General features: G+C 39.0%; 1 protein-coding gene across 2 annotated transcripts in view; it reads left to right on the plus strand.

The window, feature by feature from the left end:
- Positions 1-16,371, plus strand: part of PLCXD3 (phosphatidylinositol specific phospholipase C X domain containing 3) — a 168,133-nt gene extending 151,762 nt beyond the window's left edge. For both annotated transcript variants that reach the window (XM_045439304.1, XM_045439322.1), the window contains exon 3: positions 12,018-16,371. In XM_045439304.1, the coding sequence (XP_045295260.1) occupies positions 12,018-12,171 (154 nt within the window). In that variant the 3' untranslated portion in view covers positions 12,172-16,371. The remainder of the gene's footprint in view (positions 1-12,017) is intronic.
- The last annotated feature ends 3,738 nt before the right edge of the window (positions 16,372-20,109 follow it).

A 20,109-nucleotide genomic window follows, 5' to 3' on the forward strand; every position in this document is an offset into this window, starting at 1 on the left:
AGCTCCTGCCCCTGCACTAGCATTGCTGAACAATAGCTTCCCGCTTCCTTCAGAAGCTGTTAATTCCAGAGAAAAGGTGATGATGCAAACATCTCGGAAGCATTACTAGAGAAACAGTCAAAATAATCTTTGACCATACTAAGAGAACAATAGTACCCAGAATGAGGGTAGAAATACTCTGTTATACTCTACACCCAAGTTAGAAAATTGCATTATTTTCCAGGTACCTCTTTTGGAGGAAGTATCAACAAAGTGGAGTGTCCAGAAGAGATTGACAAATACAATAAGAATGTTCCAAACTGGGGGCGCCTGGGAAGCTCAGTTGGTTAAGCACTCAACTCTTGATTTCAGGTCAGGTCATGATCTCATGGGATCAAGCCAGGCGTTGGGCCCTGCACTGACAGTGTGGAGCCTGCTTTGTACTCTCTCTTTCCTTCTCTCTCTGACCCTTATGCTTTCTCTCTCCCTCTCTCAAAATAAATAAATAAACTTAAAATAAAAGAATGTTCTAAACTAAATTATATAAGGGAAAGAAATAGAACGTCTAAGATGGAAAAGGGGAGATACAGATGGTGGGGTAAGAGAGTCCCAGTTATTTTCAAATATTTAAATGAATATCATGTGGAAGAGGAAGAGATTTGTTCTGGATTAACCTAAGAAAGACTAGTGGGTAGTCAGAAAGAACCTTCTAATAGTGGGAGTAGTCCAAAGATGTCTGACTCAGGAGGCTATGAGAATTTCAAGTCCCCAAAACATATGGCAGAGTTGAGCCCTTGAAAATGAGGCTATACTGCAATAATTCCAGAACAGTGTTACTTTAGAACATTTGATCCACTACATGTCCATTGGTGATTTATAGGAAGAAATAAAAAGGGTGTATATATGCATGTTGGTAGTTGTGGGACTGTCTTTGGGTCAAATAAGTTTGAAAACAGGAAAATAAATTTTAACTTATGTAAATAACATTTCAATGGTTTTAAAATGATAATATGCTTAATATGCTATTATGTGTATTATGCACATCAAAGAGGCTTCAACATTAGCTATATGTTTTTGACCAAAGAAATATTTATTTGTCTTAGGAATATCTCTCAATATCTCATGAAGCATTGTTCTATGGAACTCAGTTTAAAAAACATTTAAATAGAGAATGTGGTCACTGTTTATGTCTTAAGGACTTAATACCCTCTGTCAGTTTTCTAAATATGGCAAGGAGAAAATCTATAAAAAAGAAGGAAAATGTATTAACAAATTATATACATATATGGCACCTCCATGGTTCAGCAATATTTGCTTTATATTATTAAGTTTCTAGGAATTTTCCATGTTGTCAAAGAATGCTGAAGTGGATAATTTAAAAAGTGTCAGATAACATGATATCCCAAAGATACAACAAGCAGATAACACAATGGAAAACACTCTTCTCATACTAATTGACCTAAACTTTTGCATTCTTTTGGTACTATGAAAAGACTCTGTAAGATCACTGTCAGGAGGAAGTTATAGAATTAATAGCGTAATGGTTATTATTCTCTTGCAGAACGGATGACGAATCATTCCTCTCCTCCTTGCACCTGTGGTTGTCACTGATTAAGGAGCAAAGGCCAAAGAAATCACCCCTGATAATTATGCATGATTACATGGGCCCACAGACACATGAACACATTAGCAGTTGGGATATTATGATCAAATTACATTCTGTGTGTGTTTGTTCTACCTGTTAGCATTTTCTCTAAGGAAGGTGAAATTTCTGAATTTGGCTTTTTAAAAAATTGAACATCTGATTTGGATGCTAAAGCACATTCATCTTTGAAAGAATGTGTCAGGGACATGGAGTTACACAGCGTACTTTACACAAAAGTCTGTGCTGATGTAATAAATACCTCCCCCCCTCCCCAGCTTCTGCTGAGCAATTTGGATTGAAAAAGTCTTCCATTAGAGTGACCATGACAAACATTTTCTTTAGAAGTAGGTTTGGATTTTCTGAGCCTGATATATTATTCATGGCATAATGGCATAGAGGAAAATTCTAACAGATGATTAAAGGAAGATTATGTGGTGAGAGTTTCTAAGTAGTCTAATTTTGGTTGCCTTTCTGCTTTGCCAGAGGAAGTAGAGGTACCCATGTGAGTCTGCACCGTGCATGGCACTAAACATAAATGCAGTTTTCCTCTGGCGATCTCCTCCCACCTGCCCTCCAAAAACAAACAAGCAAACAAACAAACAACCCTCAAACTAGCCTAAGACAGACGCTGTTTGCATTTTGGAAATGGAAATGTGGTTTCAATTTCTCCATCTCACTGAGTTTGCCAAAGGCCACTCTTGATTTCTACTTTGGTTGAAAGAGAAAATCTACTGATCACAGAATTCCTGGCCATCTAAATTGGAGACTTGTAGGTTGGGTTTCCCAAGAAACGCACTCCGAGGTGCTGAGATCTGTATGCAGAAGTTTTGTTCTGGAGCTCCCTTGGGATCCATGCCTATGGCAGAGTGGAGGAGACAGGATAAGGCGGAATGAGGAGCTGGGCTGGGCTGCAGTCTCAACAAAGGCCTCAGCCAGCCCACAGAAGCTCTGGACTGGGATGAATCTTCAAAATTGTCCCACTTTGAGGCAGGTGCCTCCCCAATGTCAGTCATTAGACTCAGGCTGTCCTCACAGAGGGTATGTCACCTTGAGTGAGGTGGCTTTCTTTGCCTGAGGGCACTTCTTGGACAGAAACTCAGCTCAGAGGTGGCCACCAACAACACTCAGCCACTGGGAGAATGAGCCATCCCAGTCTGGAAGAATGGATGTGGGTGCTCTTCATGGCAGTCACTATGCATTTTATACGTAGAGTAACTTTTTCCATCACTTGCCTTAAGGTAACCTAAAACTAGGAAAAATGAAAAATTCAAGGTAGCTAACATTTATTCGTTGTCTAATGTGTCCTGGGCACTTTAAGCGTTAGCGAACGGTAAAAATGGAAGAGGAGCTAATATTTATGGAGTTCTGATCTTTCAGGCATTATGCTAAATTTTATATACATGTCATTCCATTGAATCTTCACGTTCATTCTCTCTTTTTATTCCGTTTCAAGAGTGAGGAAGATAAAGCTAGAAGAGTTGAAGTGACTTGCCTCGAGTAACACAAGTATAGATGAGAGTGCAGGGTGTGAATTCAGAGTCTGCTCCAAAGTCTTCAGTCTTCACCTCTATGCTGTACCACCTATCTATATTATATTGTTTTAGTTTATTCTTGCAAAAACACTATGAGGCATGTACCATTATATGCCCAACTTACAATGGAGAAACTTCACATTGGGGAGGTTCCGTAACCTTCCTTGAGGTCACATTTCATTAGTAACTCAAATAAGGCTCTGTCTGATTCTAAAGATTTTGCTTTTTCCACTGCCCCTATATCAATTGTTGGCAGTCCATTAAAACTCGATAAATACTCACTTAACTTATGAGTCCTTAGAGAGTAGTTTTTATTTAGCCTCACGAATTTATAAGAGTTCATGGAATGTTTCCATTGGAATTAAAGTGTGTGTCAAGAAAGAGGCCAGCAGCTAGTTCATGAGGCCAGAGGAAGCTTTGGGGACATCTCCATTTGCTTCCATGCAAGGCTATTAGAGCAATTCAGCAATGTCTTATTTGCAGCAGTTCAGGCAATTCCAGAATTAGTTCCATAATTAAGGCAAAGACCATGTCTGATCCATATCTGTATCTGTCCCAACAACTGCCACATGGTAAGTACTCCGTAAACATTTGTTGACAGTACAAGGGACTACATGAATGTGATGGAGACCAGTGGTTACCAGGATTTCACCTTCAAGGACCTTTTACCACATTTTCCCCTCAGAGAGCCTGTCCTCTCTTAATAAATGTTTATTTGATAAGTAATAACTTATCTCCCCATTGTTAAATGCATACAGAATTCCACTAGAACTGCCAATAAACAATAGGTACTCAACACTAAAATTGAATTAATACCATGATCCTGCCAGCAGTAAAGAAAAGTGGCATTTCAGTTAACGTGTGGGACGCCAGTTCATGGGTGACTGATTTCTGTGGTGGCTTACATTACAACCTCTGATTATCCCCCCAAGCAGGGAATCATTGAAAGCCAAGGGATCAACCTGGAGAGTCCTTGAGATGTTTGTTCCCAGCGAAATCAGAAATGTCAAATTTGCTTTCAGGGTCCGTTCAACTGTGGCTCTTTTGTAGCCAATGGAAATCTTTCCGAAGAGCAGAAAGGCAGGACAGATGCCCACAGATAGAAACTGTACTGAATGAAGTCAATTGCTTCTGAACTTTGAGTACCTGAACATTGCCCCGAGTGAGGGGCTATCTGGTGTGGAGGAACAAACTGAGGTGAAAACCCCTGACCCCGCACAGAGGTGTTCATAATCGTGAGCTGCTACCCTTGAATGAAAACCCGTTGTGTGCCTCCTGGCAATCTAAATCTCAACATCCGGAAGGGTCTCTGTGTTTAGAATTTGCAATGCTTTATTGCTCGCTTGCTCCCTTAAAAAATTAGCAGACCAGAGAGTCCCTGCTCAGTGGGAAGCTGACCCCTCACCCTCTGTTCTCCGAGCAGGGTTACTGCTTATGCTGCAACATTGGCTGGGAGCAAATGATGAGCCTGCAGACACAGGACATTTTATGAGCTCTAAACACCATTCTTCTTGTAGTTTCTATGATCCTGTTTTAATTGAAAATGAATTTTTAACGGTTTTGTTCCACGCCACAATAAGAAGCTCCTGTTGCCAGCATCAAAGGAAAGGAATGGTGGCCTTTGCTTTGATTTGACTGCATTGCTTTTTGCTAAACAAATGCAAAAATAAACTAAACAACCTGTCCGGCATGGGAAGGAGGTGAGATAGCTTTCATGTACTCGTGGGGACTTGGAATGTATCCCTTTGAAAACTTAAAGCCACTAGTAAGGGTGATGATGAAGGCAGGTCCGTCCCCTGCCTGATATGCCTGGTATGACAGCAGCTCTTACGTCCTTATCCCATGGCCCCCAAAACATGTCTGCTTTCATGGTTGTGCTGAGTCACGTTTAAACCACCCTGTCCCGAGAGACACCCGGGTGGTTCAGTCGATTAGGCATCTGACTTCAGTTCAGGTCATGATCTCATGGTTCATGAGTTCTAGCCCCACATCAGGTTCTGTGCTGTCAGCACAGAGCCCAGAGTCTGCTTCGGATTCTGTATCTCCCTCTCTCTCTGTTCCTTCCCTGCTCGCACTCTGTCTGCATCTTTCTCAAAAACAAATATTAAAAAAAAATTGAGCAACCCCGGACCTTACATTTGAATCGTACCCTCATAGATATCATCACTTTGTGTGTGGGTGGGTCTACCTCCGAGTGCTATTATTTCTAATTTTACAATTAGGGGAATTTGGGATACAGAGGGTTTGCCTAATTTATGCAAGATTATAAATAAAACACATTACTATAGTCAGGACCAGAACTGAAGTTTCTCTCTTAATACCAACCCAGGTTTTGCTTTCCTGTTATTTGTTATTGTTTTGTTTTTTTTCTTTGTAACAAATCTCTTTCCCCTACTAGACTGTGTGTGCCGGGAGAGCAAGGACTGTGTCTGTTTCTGACCCCCACTGTGTTCTCAGCACACCGTAAGAGGTGCTTCATAAATATTTGTTGAACAGATGTCTTTATGAAGCTACAAATGGAGTTTTAAGCAGAGAATCTAGAAAAGTCAAGGAGAGAGGGCTTTCGTCCTTTCACTGCCAGAGAGGGGAAAATTCAGACCAGCTATGTGTGTAGTCATGCCTTTAATTATTTTCTGTTTTACACCTAATGGCTGCAGTAATTTAGTTCTGCAAGTATGTAGTGTAGGTTATAGGAAGGCACGGGAAGGCTTTAGTCTCCTACTTAGGAAAGCTCAAGTCCTCTAAAATCTCTAGAGTTGTTTGTGAGGGCATTTGTCTTATAGATAATTCATAACTTCATTCTTCCTCTGTGTGCAATTCTAGGGGAAAAGGATTTTTTCAAAAATGAGCTATTTTCATCAGGCATAAATCAGATATGCAGCTTCCTGAACAGAAACAGGTTTAGCAAGGAACGATAAGCCTTGTATTTTAGGAAGTTATGATTTATGAGATAACCCATCTGTCTACCTGAGGTTATTTTTAAGCTTCTTTCAGGGTTTAAACCTACAGATGCAAAAGCCCTGCCTTTTATCACTGTATCCTTTGGTGAATAAAACACCAACCTTTTACGCAAGGGCTTCTCTTTATTTTGTCTTTCTTTTCTTTACCTTTTCAAGTGAAATTTCTAAGCTTTCAGAAACAGCCAGACTGACAGGAAATCACATTTTAAAATATGTTGGACTTGATTTTAATTAATTGGTCCTGGGTGACTCAGTTGCTCATGGAAAGAAAGACCTGTGATCATAATTTTAAACTTTGCTGATCAACAAAAATCCATCTCAGGAGAGGCTGGGTCTGGGATAGGCAGTAATGAGGCCCTGACATTTTCATTTGTAATCTTTATCCCCAAGGCCATCAGAGAGTTCTGTAAAAATTAATGAAATGAATTTGGAGATCCTATTTCATTCAATAAAAGAAACATGTCATTGTTTAATTAAATACATTTAAATAAAATTCACTGAAAGATGCAAGTATTTTATCATCTACAATCATTCATTCATAACTGCAAAAAACCCACAGTTTCGAGAAGTTAGAGAAGTAACATATATAAAATGCATTTGTGGTAAAAGTATTATGTGTATACACACACACACTTGAATATAAATTTGACATGGATTCTTAGTATATTTAAATCTAATTAAATGATAAGTAATTAGAATTAATCATGAACACTAATATGAAATTGATAGTAAATGAATCTGGTTAAGTTTAATTCTGATATACTTTATTCTTATAAAGATAATGGTCACTACTATCATAATTATTACACAGACTCTCCCAACACTGTATGTGTAAGGCAGGGAAAATCATTGTACAAATTGGTCAAGTTAATTTAAAAAACACACACACACTTTCATTCAACAAAATAGCGTGAATTCACAAACTCAAATCTGTGGCAGTAGCCACAGTGAGGAAAACCGAGCAGACTTTTCACGAATTATGTTACTGCATACATCTCTATTCCCAAAGTAATTTAAAAACATAAAACCTGTTCATTTACTCAGTAAATGTTTATTGAGCACTTAGTCTATGCCAGGCACTACCATAAGCATTGGGGATACATCAGTGGGAAAACAAACAGTCCTCCTCCTCAAAGCGATTGCAGTCTAGTCGGGGAGACAGATATTGATCAAATACATAAATATAATTACAATTCTGACTAGCATTTTGAAGCCGTGACATTTAAACTATCACCTGAAAGACGAGTGAGGTGGCCAAGTAAAGGGGCATAAAAGAGAAGACATTCTAATAAAAAACAGGCAAACAACAAAACAGCATCTACAAAGTTCCCTGAGCAAACTCAGGCTGGTCCAGAAGCAAGACTGAGGACGTGGCTAGAATTCAACCAGGGGAAGAGTGACCGGAGACGCAAGTGGAGAAGCTGCTAGTGGTAGTTGTTTCATAGGCCAGTTAAGGATTTTTACCTTTGTGCTCAGAGCACGAAGAAGTGATTGAAGCATCCTAAGTAGGAGATTGACATGAATTAATAAGTCAAGGTCAGCACACTGAGGGTTGCTGAACTCAGTACTTTCAACTCCTGTCTTTTCCTTTAAATCTTTTCAGAGCCGATTCTCAAAGCCAACGCTTCAGAAGACCTCTGGCCGCTATTTCTCTCCCCTCTTGTTGTTCCTTGGAGGGAGGTTATCCGGACTCCCGCAGATGTGCCTGTTTCTGCCCTAAGAAGCCTGCAATCTGTTTGAAGATGCCTTTCCTCGGGAGAGCTCCACAGTCCAGAGAAGGGCTTTGAGGCTTCCTTTGGTTCTGAAACTGCTTGCTCTTTTGCCAACTTAATTAGCATCTGTAGCGGGACAAGCATACTCAGATGTTTGCCACAACCGTGTGCCTAGAAACAAAGCCCTTCCCAGGACATTTCCCTAAAACCCTCATCACCAGTCTTGCCCTTATAGCACCAGGACCTCTCTCCTCCTTTCTGTCTTTGATTGGGTTTGTGGACGTTGGAAAGAAATCCCACAGGCTCGTTTTTCCATTACGACTGTATTATGGCTAGGTGGCTGTCAGAATTTCCTGCTGCCTTCCTTCCTGGAGACTCTGGAGACTGGAGCAGGGCATTGCACAGGCCGTCCCTCAGTGGATATTCGAGACAGTACCACTGACAAAGAGCTAGACACTCATCTTAGCACTTTATATGCGTGACTCTAATCCTTGCCCATCTCTGGACAGACCCTAGGCTTATGCATGTACTTTCCCTTCTCTTGAAATGCCTTCCTTCTTTATCTAATGAGTCATGACCAAGTTCAGATGTCACCTGTTTTGTGATCTATTCCTTAAATTCTTCTTTAATTTCTCCTTAGTGACATAAATTATTTCATCTAATATGCTCCCATGGAATCCTATGCCCCTGATCATTGTACCATATTATATTGTTACAGTTGGTTCGCATCCATTTTGTTTGCTAGACTTTGTGACATCTGAGACCAAGATTTCTAGTTCAACATTTAAGTTCCACAAGTGTGGTTTTTTTTTTTTCCTTTTAGGTTTCAGGTATTGTGGTAGGTACAGGCAGTATACTGGTGACTATGATACGATTTTTGTTTTTTGAAAAGTGTGCAGGCACTGAAAGAAAGAGGCATGGAAATGAATTATCTCAACGCTGTGTGCAATGCATAGTCACAGAACTATGTTTAAAGGATATAAAGCATAAAGAAACGAAAGGGTTCTTCACCCAGACTTAAGTGGGAGGGATCAAGATAATGGCTGAGCCAAATCTTAAAGGGCAAATAGAAATTAGTTAAACCAAGAAGAGGTACTGAAGAAGGAATGGTATTTCATAGAAAGGTAAGACCTGAAAAAATACTGAGGGCATGATGAAACCACAGGGTGTGGTTAGGGAAAGATACAAGCCTTTCAGTATTGCTGGAGAACAAATTAGCACATAGAAGTAATACCAGACGAGGCCAAAGAGGGGTGTGTGTGGTGGATGGTGTGAGAGAAGTGTAGACAAATTCATCTACACTGCTGGAGAGCTAGCTGTATCTTGTAGGTGAGAGAAGAGTTTGTGGTTGTTTTTGTAGAGAAATAATGAAAAGAGATTGTCCCAGTGGTAGCGTGGAAAAAGCACAGAAAGGACTGTGGGGACAAGGCTATGGCAACATTTCTCTGAGAGAGATGAAGTTTTGAACTTCAGGGTGCTTCTAGGGAGCTGTAGTTAGAACCCTCTTCTCCAGAGGTGTGCAGTACATCTTTGTTGAATGAATGAATGATTTAAAAAACTACAGTTTAACCAGCTTATACCATGAAAATTGTTACACTGGGACAATATTTTATTATCACCAGAGTAGGTCACTCTATCCAACACTAAATATAATCAAAACTTGGTAATTAGCTGTACATCTTGCATTGTCAATATCAATATTGTGCCCAAAGGGGCAAACCTTGGTTCTCGGGAGGGCAAAAGTAAAATCAACTCTTTTTGTGTATAAAACACAGATATATAATCAGTATATCAACACAGTCTATCATGGAGCAGGAGAGTGAGTAGGAAAAACTATTTGTAAAGGCTCCATAGGGGGGCCATCATGAAAATGGGTTAAGAAATGCCATTCTAAATAATTATAACTTCAGTAGCATTCGCTGGTTTTAATACAGTATATTGAGTCTTTTTGTTTAATATAATTCTACTTAAAACTGTCTGAGTACTTGAGATCCAACCTGGCATTATTACTTGTTTTGTCTTTGGTATCATACTGTCTTTAGGAAAGTATATCTGAACAGAAAAATAGAAGTATTCCCACAACTCAGAGAAATGGCATTTTAAATGTAAAACTCTTTTTTTTTTTTTCACCTGAGGCCTACACGCTATTCCAAAAGGATGTTTCATCGATCCTCAGAGCAATCTATTTTATAGGAAACAGCAGAGCACTTTCACATTCTCCTAACATCTCCCTATGGGGATGATAATGAGTTGCTAAATTCAGGCCCAGGGATTTTAATCTTTGAGTGGTAGAAGGCATCTGAAGAGCTGTTTCTGTGGTGGTCATGGTTCTAAGATGGGAATTAGTTGCTGTGACCTTGAACTTCAAGGAATCTAGTGAACCAGCACACAGTTAAGGTCAATACATAATGAGCACTGGCCTCAGGGTCATCCTATTCATGCCACCTCCCACCTCCCAATTCCTCCCAGGAAATGCCCCAGTTTGGATAACTTTTTCCCCAGAGTGTCCACCTTTTCTAAAATGCCAAGACGATTCTGCATTCACAACAGAGAGATATCTTCTGCTCTGGCAAGTCCAGAAGAAAAAGTAATGGAATTCAAACCCCAGTGGCTGCACACACATAGCAAAGGCATCTGCCTTTCTAATCAACTTGAACACACTTGTGTCTGTACTTTGGGATCCAGATTTTTCATTGTAAGGTACAATTATCTTCTGAAACTGTTGCTGTGAAGACCAAATTTCTCCACCTGCCAGTCTATTCTATGAAGGCATTTAGATCCATGTCATGCTCGTTTAGAAGCAATTGGATCCTCCCCTGTCTGTGTCCAATGGGAAAATGTATATGCTGAAAAACATGGATCAGAATTTTTAAGGTATTATCCACCAGATTAAGGTAGTCCAAGGCAGTCGACCCAGTGTTGCCTGGGATAGTGGAGTTTGCTTAGACCAGATATGCTTTCTGAGATCTGGAGAAATGGGTGTCTATTCCATTCCATACTTCTGCTTCACAAACCGAAAGGGGCATGGCTTCCTTTTTGCCCTGATTTTCATAATTACATGTTCCTGATTTTCCTTCTACCTCTATACCTACTTCTCTTTTTCTTTTCTTGAATCAAGTTTTCTGCTCAACCCTCACATGATCTTCAGATTCTCTCTTCTCTTCTCCTTCTGCAAAATCAGGTAATCTTATCCACTCTTGTAGTTCTAACTCTACTATGATGGCTCTTAACAGCACTTTGTGTCCTGAATATCAGATCTTTTTCCAAGTAGACACACTACCCCTTTAGGGCCATGGTGGTAACTGAAATGCTTTCCCTAGATATTCACATGACTAACTCCCTTGTCTCCTTTAACTTTGCACAAATATCCCCTTATCCATGAGGCCTATAACCCACCCTATTTTAAGTTGTAATCTATACCGCCCCTCTCTACCTGCACATTCCTAATCCTTTTTTGTCTCCATTTTTATAGCTCTTATTCCCTCCTATCAAATGACATAACTTATTTAGGATTGTTATTTATTGTTTGTCCCTCTTTATTGGAATGTAAGCTCCTCACAGGTGAATATTTTTATCTTCTTGGTTCATTCAGGTTTTCCAAGGGCCTCCAGTGGTATCTGGAATATAATAGGTGATCATTAACTGCTTAAAGGATGAGCCCTGATTGTATTACGTTAAAATGTTTTTCCGTATCTACCTTCCCACCAGCAAATCGTGCACTCTTTGGATGCAGAGGTTTTTTCTGTTGTATCTATTTACAGTGTCTAGCACATTTTCTGAAAATAACAAGCTCATCATAAATGTTTGTTAGGTGTACGTAGTCATCTCTGACCTCACCACGCATGCCTTTGCAGGGTTTGAAATCACACCATGCCAAACTAGAATACGAGTGCAAAAATGTTGTATTCTCAGTGGGAAAACTGCCCTATAAACTCTCACAGCAACTGAGATCTCCAAAGAGGAAAAGTCCAATATGGACCGCTCTAGTGAATGTTTCTCCTGCAAAGTCCCTTCAGAGGTTAAAAATCTACCATTGACCATTTGGCTTTTTTTTTTTTTTTTCTATTCTGTGTCTATAATTGGGACATTTATTTTAATAAGTTAGAAAACTAAAGTTAAGCCTGGGTATTGTAAGCTTGAAAAATAGTATCTTGCCTCCTGTGACTTCTCTTTTTCTTTCCTTTCTCAGAGCTCTTCCTGCCATGATGCAGTGGGTCCGCACACAGAAGCCAGGAGAGAGTGGCATCAATATTGTCACTGCTGATTTTGTAGAACTTGGGGATTTCATCAGCACTGTCATAAAGCTCAACTATGTCTTTGATGAAGGAGAAGCCAACACTTGATAGTACCATTTGGAGCGTCCACGAGTAAGATAGAGAAGACTCATTGTATTAGGCATATTATCTATAAACACTCTGATCTTCCTATTCCACTGAGTCTCTGAGGGGATTAGGCTGGTAGTGGGTGGGAAAAGGGGGAATCCATTTCTTCAGTGATGATTATCATACTCTGCATTACTATAAATACTTCATTTCCCATTTGATGAGCAAAATCTGCTACTAGTGTTAGGGATAAAAAAAGACCAGTGAATTTTGTTTTTCAGAATTAGTCTTTGTAACGTATAACTCATGAGTGTTTACTTGATTGCGTTTCCGATTTCAGCCTAGGGCTCCTACACTGTTTCCACTAACTGAACCTTTCCGCTCCCTCTTTCGCTCGCTCTTTTTAATCAGCTGCCATATGGGACTCAAAACAATTGAATGCCCAATGTAATGTGTATTACATCGTTGTACTGAAATTTGTTTTTGTGAAGACTTGGTATAATATAATATTCTATAGTCATCTGCAATTGGTCGATCATTGCTAACTTTTGGTCATAGAAAATATGCATCAAATCAGTTTCCCTGCATCAGTAATATTGGAGGCCATAATCAGTAATTTTTGTGTTATATGAATATAACAGTGTTTCACAGTGTTTCTATTTAAGGCAGCTATAAATATAGAGTAAAAACTTTTTTGAAAGAATGATTAGTGCCAACCCTGTAGTGAAAAATGGAGGAGGGAGAAGAGATGGATGCCATTTTAATTCAGGAATCTCTTAAGTAATATTGCCCTGCAAATCCTCAGTAAGTAAAAAATTATGACAGATGTGTTAAAATCAGGAAGCTCTGAAAAGAACTCTTACAAAATCTCCCCTATTAATTCTCTTGATTAAAAAAAAGGAAAGAAAATGAAGAAGAAAGAAATGAAACATTGTGCAAGCTTTCCTACCAAATTGGCATCTTCGAACATGTAATTCTAAATCTCAAATTTTGAGGAACGTATTTCGAGCAGCTTCAGTTCAAATTTTTACTCGAGGTTGAGGAAAGTTGAGAAAAGAGGAAGGGTTGCAGAAAGAATTAAAAAGTTTTTGAAACCATGTATAGCGTAAAATCTTAAAGATCCATGAAATGTTTTTAGGAGATGCTTAAATACATGGGGTGTGGGCAGACACAGTGAAAATTAACACTGACTCATCACTTCTGAGTTCTGTCCTACCCCAGAATCAAGCCTGGGGCAGAGGCAAAAGTTTCACAGAACCTTTCTGTGTCTCAACTTTTGATATAGTCCACATCTACAGAGAAGGAAAATGATAACTCCGCTTTGAGCCTTGCTCCCTCCTTGGTGTCTTTGTGATATTTGACAACTCTAGAATATTCTAAAAGAGCACAATAACCCTTACCGGTGTGCCTCACAGGAATACTGTGAGGCATTTCTAAAAATCTATAAATTGCTGAAATTCTTATAATTATGAATTGTTTTAACTTCGTGTTTAGAAATAATTGCACCTCAAGAGTTTCCCGGGGAAATGCGTTCCACGCAAAGTAGGGCCATAGGAAAATAGAAAAATAAAAGCATGTCTGCAGTTTTTAATTAATTTAAACATAGGACATACGGTTTGATCTCTTACACCTAGGTAAGGGGGTTGATCCCAAGATTGTGTCAAGATTTTGAGTAATTAAGAGCTAGTTCTAAGGTTATAAATACTCACTGTCAGAAAGTAGTATTTTTTAGCAGCTGCAGGGAGGAAAGAGAAAATTTTCACCCTGAAGAGAATGTTTATGAAGAATGTGTAGTTGTGCTTGGGAGAGCTGCAGCAGCATGCAGGCGTGCAACACTTCCACATTCCAGTTGTGTGTCTGTCGTGCCACCCCCAGTATGCCGACACGTACCCACTCCTGCCGGCAGACAGATACAAATGCACACAGACACACGCAGACACGGGTATAATCACAGTTCTCCTTTTCCAGGGAAAATATTGGTAATATTTAATCACTTAATTTTGAGACCGAAACCCTTAGCAAGGTACGAAAAGAGTGGTTAAGACCTTTGAACGTAGAGTAGCTGATTATCTTCAAATATTTTTGTAAAAATATTCTGGCTTGGGACTTAATTATTCACAAATATAGTTTTCTTTCCACCTTCCCTCCTCTTGCAGTTTATTGTCTTTTTATCTCTTTCACCTGCTCTTAATGTGCAGTTGAATATGAGTCCTTTTTAAAGGACTATGGATTATTGAAATTTACATCCTGTCAATTTGCTTTGTGAGCAGATCTTCTCTCTGACAATTCATTATTCATCCCTCGGGAGGATCTTTAGCCAAGCACACTTGCAATGACACAAGGATTTAACTTATAAATATGACAGAAAACAAATCTTTCAACATATTAATGAGGAATGAATAAAATATAGGGGTAACTATGTTGTATTTTCTTGAACTTAGATGCTTTCTTATAATGTTGGCTTAGAATTAGCTTTGCCATATTTGTCATTTGGGTGCTGGAAAAAACAAACATGCTGAAGCATTAGACTAATTGTGCAGGTTTTTTTTTTTTTTTTTACTGGAGAAAGCTTTTTATTGCTATTAATGATATGCACGCAGAAACCTTGTTGGACAAAAGGTACTTTCAAGTCAATGTTATGGTTTCCATGTGGACATACAGTCCCCATGTAGCAGGCACCAAGAATAAACGGACTTGCCTTCATTTCTAAAGGCGGGAGCAGGTAGAAGTGGACCATGGGTCCTCCAGCTAGAGGGAGAGTCACCAGGAGGGAGTCCTTGGAAAGGGGAACAGAGAGAAGGTGCCTTTGGCTGTCTTCTGCCTATTGGCTCTGCCCTGAGGCGGATGTAGGGAGCAGGCTGTGGGCCTTAAATAGAGTGGGGGTGAGGACTCGTATTGTGCAATCAGAGCTTAGCCTCAGCCTCTGCTCCTTTGTCTTCGCAGGGCATTGTCTTTCCAGAGAGCCAGGAGCACAAGGGCTACAAATAGGCCCCAGGATGTAGGCGGTATATCTTGGTGCACTTTTTGTTTGGCTTTTTCTTAAAACTTTATGTCACAAGTCCTACAAGGCAAAAACAGAAACAAAATCCAACCACTACCTAATCTGCAGTAGGAAATCAAAGGAGTGGGTGGGATGAGGGAAGATAGGCAAAGAATATCATTTTTTTCCTTTGCTTTCCTGTCTGTAATTTTGAAGGACCGAAATGGCAAATGCTTTGCCATTATCATTTATGTCTCCCTTATTACCACACATTCATACGAGTGCAGAGAATGAGGAGGCATCTTTGAAAAGCCTTAGGATATTTTGTATGATGACCTCAATATTCACTTTCAGCCATACTGGGAAAACTCACTTTTCATAGAGCACCACCCAGCAGTGAATGTACTAGAGCATTGTTTGGCATGTATGTGTCTGTGTGTGTACACGCATAGAAACACACACACACACACACACATACACACCCACGGGATGCACATCTCACATGCATTATTCAAGTTACAACTGCACTCTCTAATCACCCAACCTGATTCTATTGCCATTTTAACTCTTAAAATCAGTATTTCCTTATGTTAATGGGCAAACATAACTCAGATATTTACATATTCAAGAGGAGAAAAAAATCACTAGAAAACCAGTGAAAAATGAGACCATCATAAATAAGAAATGACGAGCAGTGATAGTCTAAATACATTGTCAATTACGCTTCAAGCTGGAGAATTGAAGATGGACTTGAATCAAAGTTACAAACATCTTGACTTGAAGCTGTTTTCAGTTCTTTGAGGTCCTAACATGTTTTAGCCAGAGTTACCTGTTCAGGTTCTCCCCTGTTAGCATTCCAGACTGGAAAGTTGGAGGTCTCAGGAAATGCATGTTCTCGTGAGTTTCCAGTTCTATAGTTCTACAGATGCGATGATGCAACCTCCTAACCTTTCGTTGCTCATCCAAATGAGAGCTTCATAGGTAGAGTGCTTGACTTTTGAATCACTAACAGAAAATAATGCACAGTGTCCCTCAGGATATGCTAAACAAGGTTTTTACAAGTATTTTATTTGACAGCATTTTAGTCTTTCTACTAGATTACAGTGACACAATGGTATAGAGGCTATATTTGCCATAACTTATTGGTGGCTCCTGTGTTATATACAGTTTTAAATAATGCTCTAAATCGTTTGTTTTCCCAATGACATCAATAAAATGTTCTGTAGAATTTGTAAAATGTATTGATTGAGTCTGTTAAAAATTGTGCAGTTTTTATTTCATTTGTGGTACGATTTTATAGGTATTAGTTCTAAATGTATATTTGTATGAGTCAAAAGTATGTGCTTGTATGTGGTTTGTGTGTTAATATATTGTATCTTATCAAAAATCAAACTTATCCTAAAGAAAAAGGGCACATTATGACCAGCCTTAACTCATTGCCATTTTTTGTTGTAATTTGGGATAAAAATCTGAAGAGAAATTATGTTTTTGTCTAAAATGGCCTTTGTAAAAAAATCATGTAAGGAATGTGCTTTAGAAATTATCTGAACTCCCCCAAGCAAATAGTTCAGCTTATGGAGTACCGGAAGCCTCTCAAAAGTTTCAAATGTCAATGTATTTATTCACTTCATTATCATGCAAAAAAGTTAGATTCACATTTGTTTCCATCAGCAACAGAACCAGTGCACTTCAGAAGTTGTTCTTCCAAACACGGAACCATTCCGCTTATGAGGATAAGTCTTCCGTGAAAGATTATTTCTTCAGACATTTGCTTTTTAAACATTGGAATTCTCAGTCAAGATGAACTGCCGAGGCTCTGTGAGAGTCACTAGAGACCCATCAACATTAGGTGGTTCTAACACGGTTCCCTTCTCAAAACACAGGTGTACGACATCCTTTTACACCTTTGTTATCTGCCTGCGTGTAGACTAGCAATAGAAAATGCAGGACTAATTCAAGGATCTGCGTGAATTGTCATACTCAGAGCAAAAACTTTGTAATCTTCCTTGAGCCTGGTATCTGGGTGTGGAATATTAATCAGTCTTATTTCCTCTCTTTCTCCATCCTCAGTTATTTCTTTTCCATATTTAGTCTTGCCAGATGAAACACAGGACACGCAGTGAAATTCAAATTTCAGATAAACAGTATTTTTTAGTATGAGAATTTCCAAAACATTTCATGAGACATACCCAAAACTTTTCATTGTTTATCTGAAGTTCAAATTTAATGGGATGTGTCCTTTTTTTTTTTCTTTTTTTTCTCCTAATCTGGCAACCCTATCCATCCTGCCTCTCTCTTTTTCAATTGGGCTACCTATAAAGGGTGAGATCCTACCTCCCTCTGAACCCCTATGTTAAGATATCTTATGGAAATCTATAGTCCTAATACCCTTCCTGAAGGAAAATGTTGGTCCATGCCAAGTTCCATGAATGCTTTATAAAGGACCAACTCAAATATAGGTGGCATAATCAAGTAGCTCTATAAGATTAATGCCACCACATTCAAAATTTCCCTTCATCCTCCTGTTTTGAGATCTAAACTCTCCCCCACTAATCCCTTAATATTCCCCAGTAACTAGGACATCCAAAAACACACCACACCTTAAAAATGCATCCTTGAGGGGCACCTGGATGGCTCAGTTGGTTAAGTGTCCCACTTCAGCCCAGGTCATGATCTCATGGTTTGTGGTTTCCAGCCCCGCATCCAGGCTCTGTGCTGACAGCTCGGAGCCTGGAGCCTGCTTTAGATCCTGTCTCCCTCTCCCTCTGCCCATCCCCCACTCAAGCTCTGTGTCTCTCACATGTAAAAATTAATTAATTAATTAAATTTTTAAAAATGCCCCTGGAAAGTGGTAGCACCTTCCAACTCAATACCAGGACCTCTTTTAAAATTCAATTTCTTTTTCTTCAGAGAGTAACGAACTAATCTATTACTCCCCTCATTACCACCCTACCACAAATTATTTTTATCAGTTTAGAGCTAATCATCTATGAAATTATAGAAAATCTGACATAGAAAGAACTCTTTTGATTGCTAAAAAGAGAGAGAGAAAAAAGTCTGGGATGTAGACACAGTCTCCTCAGGAGACTGGTTTGGGATTGGGCAGGTGATAGAATATGGACCTTGACAATGAACCAGTACCCCACAGGGAGACTTGCCAAAGCAAATTATAACAACCAGCAGTTTTTTGGAGGAAATGAGAACTCAAGACATCCCAGAGTAAGAATAATGAAATCTAAGGCCAGTTTCTAGAACAGTTTGCAGAGAATAGAACTATGTTGGAATTCCTAAAATAGAATTTTCAAATACTCTTGTATCCCACAGTGAATCCGTGACATGATCTAAATGTGGTTGGTGTTTGGGAACAGTTTTGGTACCTACCTCCTCTCTTAACATTCCTATGAATGACAAGAAAATCCAAATTTCTTAATGTAATATTTCCATCTCATGGTCCCTGCTTGTACACATTTGCATTGATTTGCTTCATTTCTAAAGGATGAGAATTTGCAGAGCTGGTGACATTTCCTTCACTAGACCAGAAATTCACCAGAGGGAGACAGATCTGTGCCTTCTCTTTTTAGGATCTGGTCACTGATACTTTAATAAATGTGGTATAAAGAAGATACATACCTACCACTGTTCTGTTTAGCAAATGTGAATCTTTTGGATAAGATTGTTGTTCTTAATGTAAAAAAAGTTTCTTTGTATCCAGTGAAATGCCTAATAAAGTGCTGGTACCAGTTATCTTTATTTTTTTTTTATTTCATAGTCATCAGTGTTGCATTATAAGTCCAAAAGTAGATCTCTTAAGTAGAACATGACTCAGAGCATGAGAAAATATAATTTTTTTAAAAATATGAATCATCATGTAAGGATTTCCTCTGTGAAAGGATATATTCTCCACCAATAAAGGCAATGCCATGAGTACTGCCATTGCATCAAAGTTAGGTATCTCCAAATCTAATACTCTCAGCCTCTGATATTACCACAAAGAAGACCAATATCAATACAACAAAATTATATTAATTTACTATTATTATTATAAGATACCATTTTGAGGTTAAAAGCTTAGGGTAAATGAAATCTACTTTTGCTGAACCTTCACTATGCCCAATGTGTGAAACACTATTTCAAAAGGGAAATGCCTTTGTATTTCACCAAACAAACCCTATGTATTGGAGTTCAAATCAGGCTTAACACAAAATTTAAGCATTGTAATAGTATTTTAAAGACAACCCAGCAAAACAAAACAAAACGACATGTGGTCCAAGATAATTTTGGGGATTGAACTGGAACATAAGTGCCCCCAAAACTCTGCCTATTATATACATTGGTGGGTTCATGACATGAGAGTATTTCTATTTATAAAGCTGTAATGATTTCTACATTTGTGAAACAGTGTGCATTTGCAAATAATACTCCACGTAATCATATCTTTGTCCTTAACATTGCAATAGTTGATCAGAGCCGTTATTCAGTCAGTTATTCAGCAAACATTTGCCAAGCACCTGCTGTATGCTAGGCTCCTTGCTAAGCACTACAAAACGTTTCTAAAATGTTCCTTAGGAAAAGGGATGATGCACGTCTTTGGTACTTCTCAATGTAGCTAACAGGTGGCATCATTTTGTCCTCTAACAAATGAACGAAAACCAAACATACATTTATTCTCAATGATCTTTTCAAGGTAATATCCCCAGATAGTAAAACTGTTTGAACACAGTTGTTCCTAAAAGCCTAAGAAGAAAAGGACAATTTCTGCAGTAAGCATAATTGGAAATTGGTTGGTCAGGGCCATACGTGAACGAAGAGTGGATTTCCCCTCCTCTCTCTGCCACATTCCCTGTCATCATGCGCAGGGCAGTGTGTACAAGCTTGGCTGCCACATTCTAACTGTGGCTCAAAAACAGCAAAAACTAGAGGCTCTATCTCTTCTCTTTCCTTTGCTTGCCTCCAGGACTTCAGATGAAATTTTTTCTCGC

Source organism: Leopardus geoffroyi, chromosome A1 (assembly GCF_018350155.1).
Source record: "Leopardus geoffroyi isolate Oge1 chromosome A1, O.geoffroyi_Oge1_pat1.0, whole genome shotgun sequence".
In the NCBI taxonomy this organism is placed as follows: Eukaryota; Metazoa; Chordata; class Mammalia; order Carnivora; family Felidae; genus Leopardus; species Leopardus geoffroyi.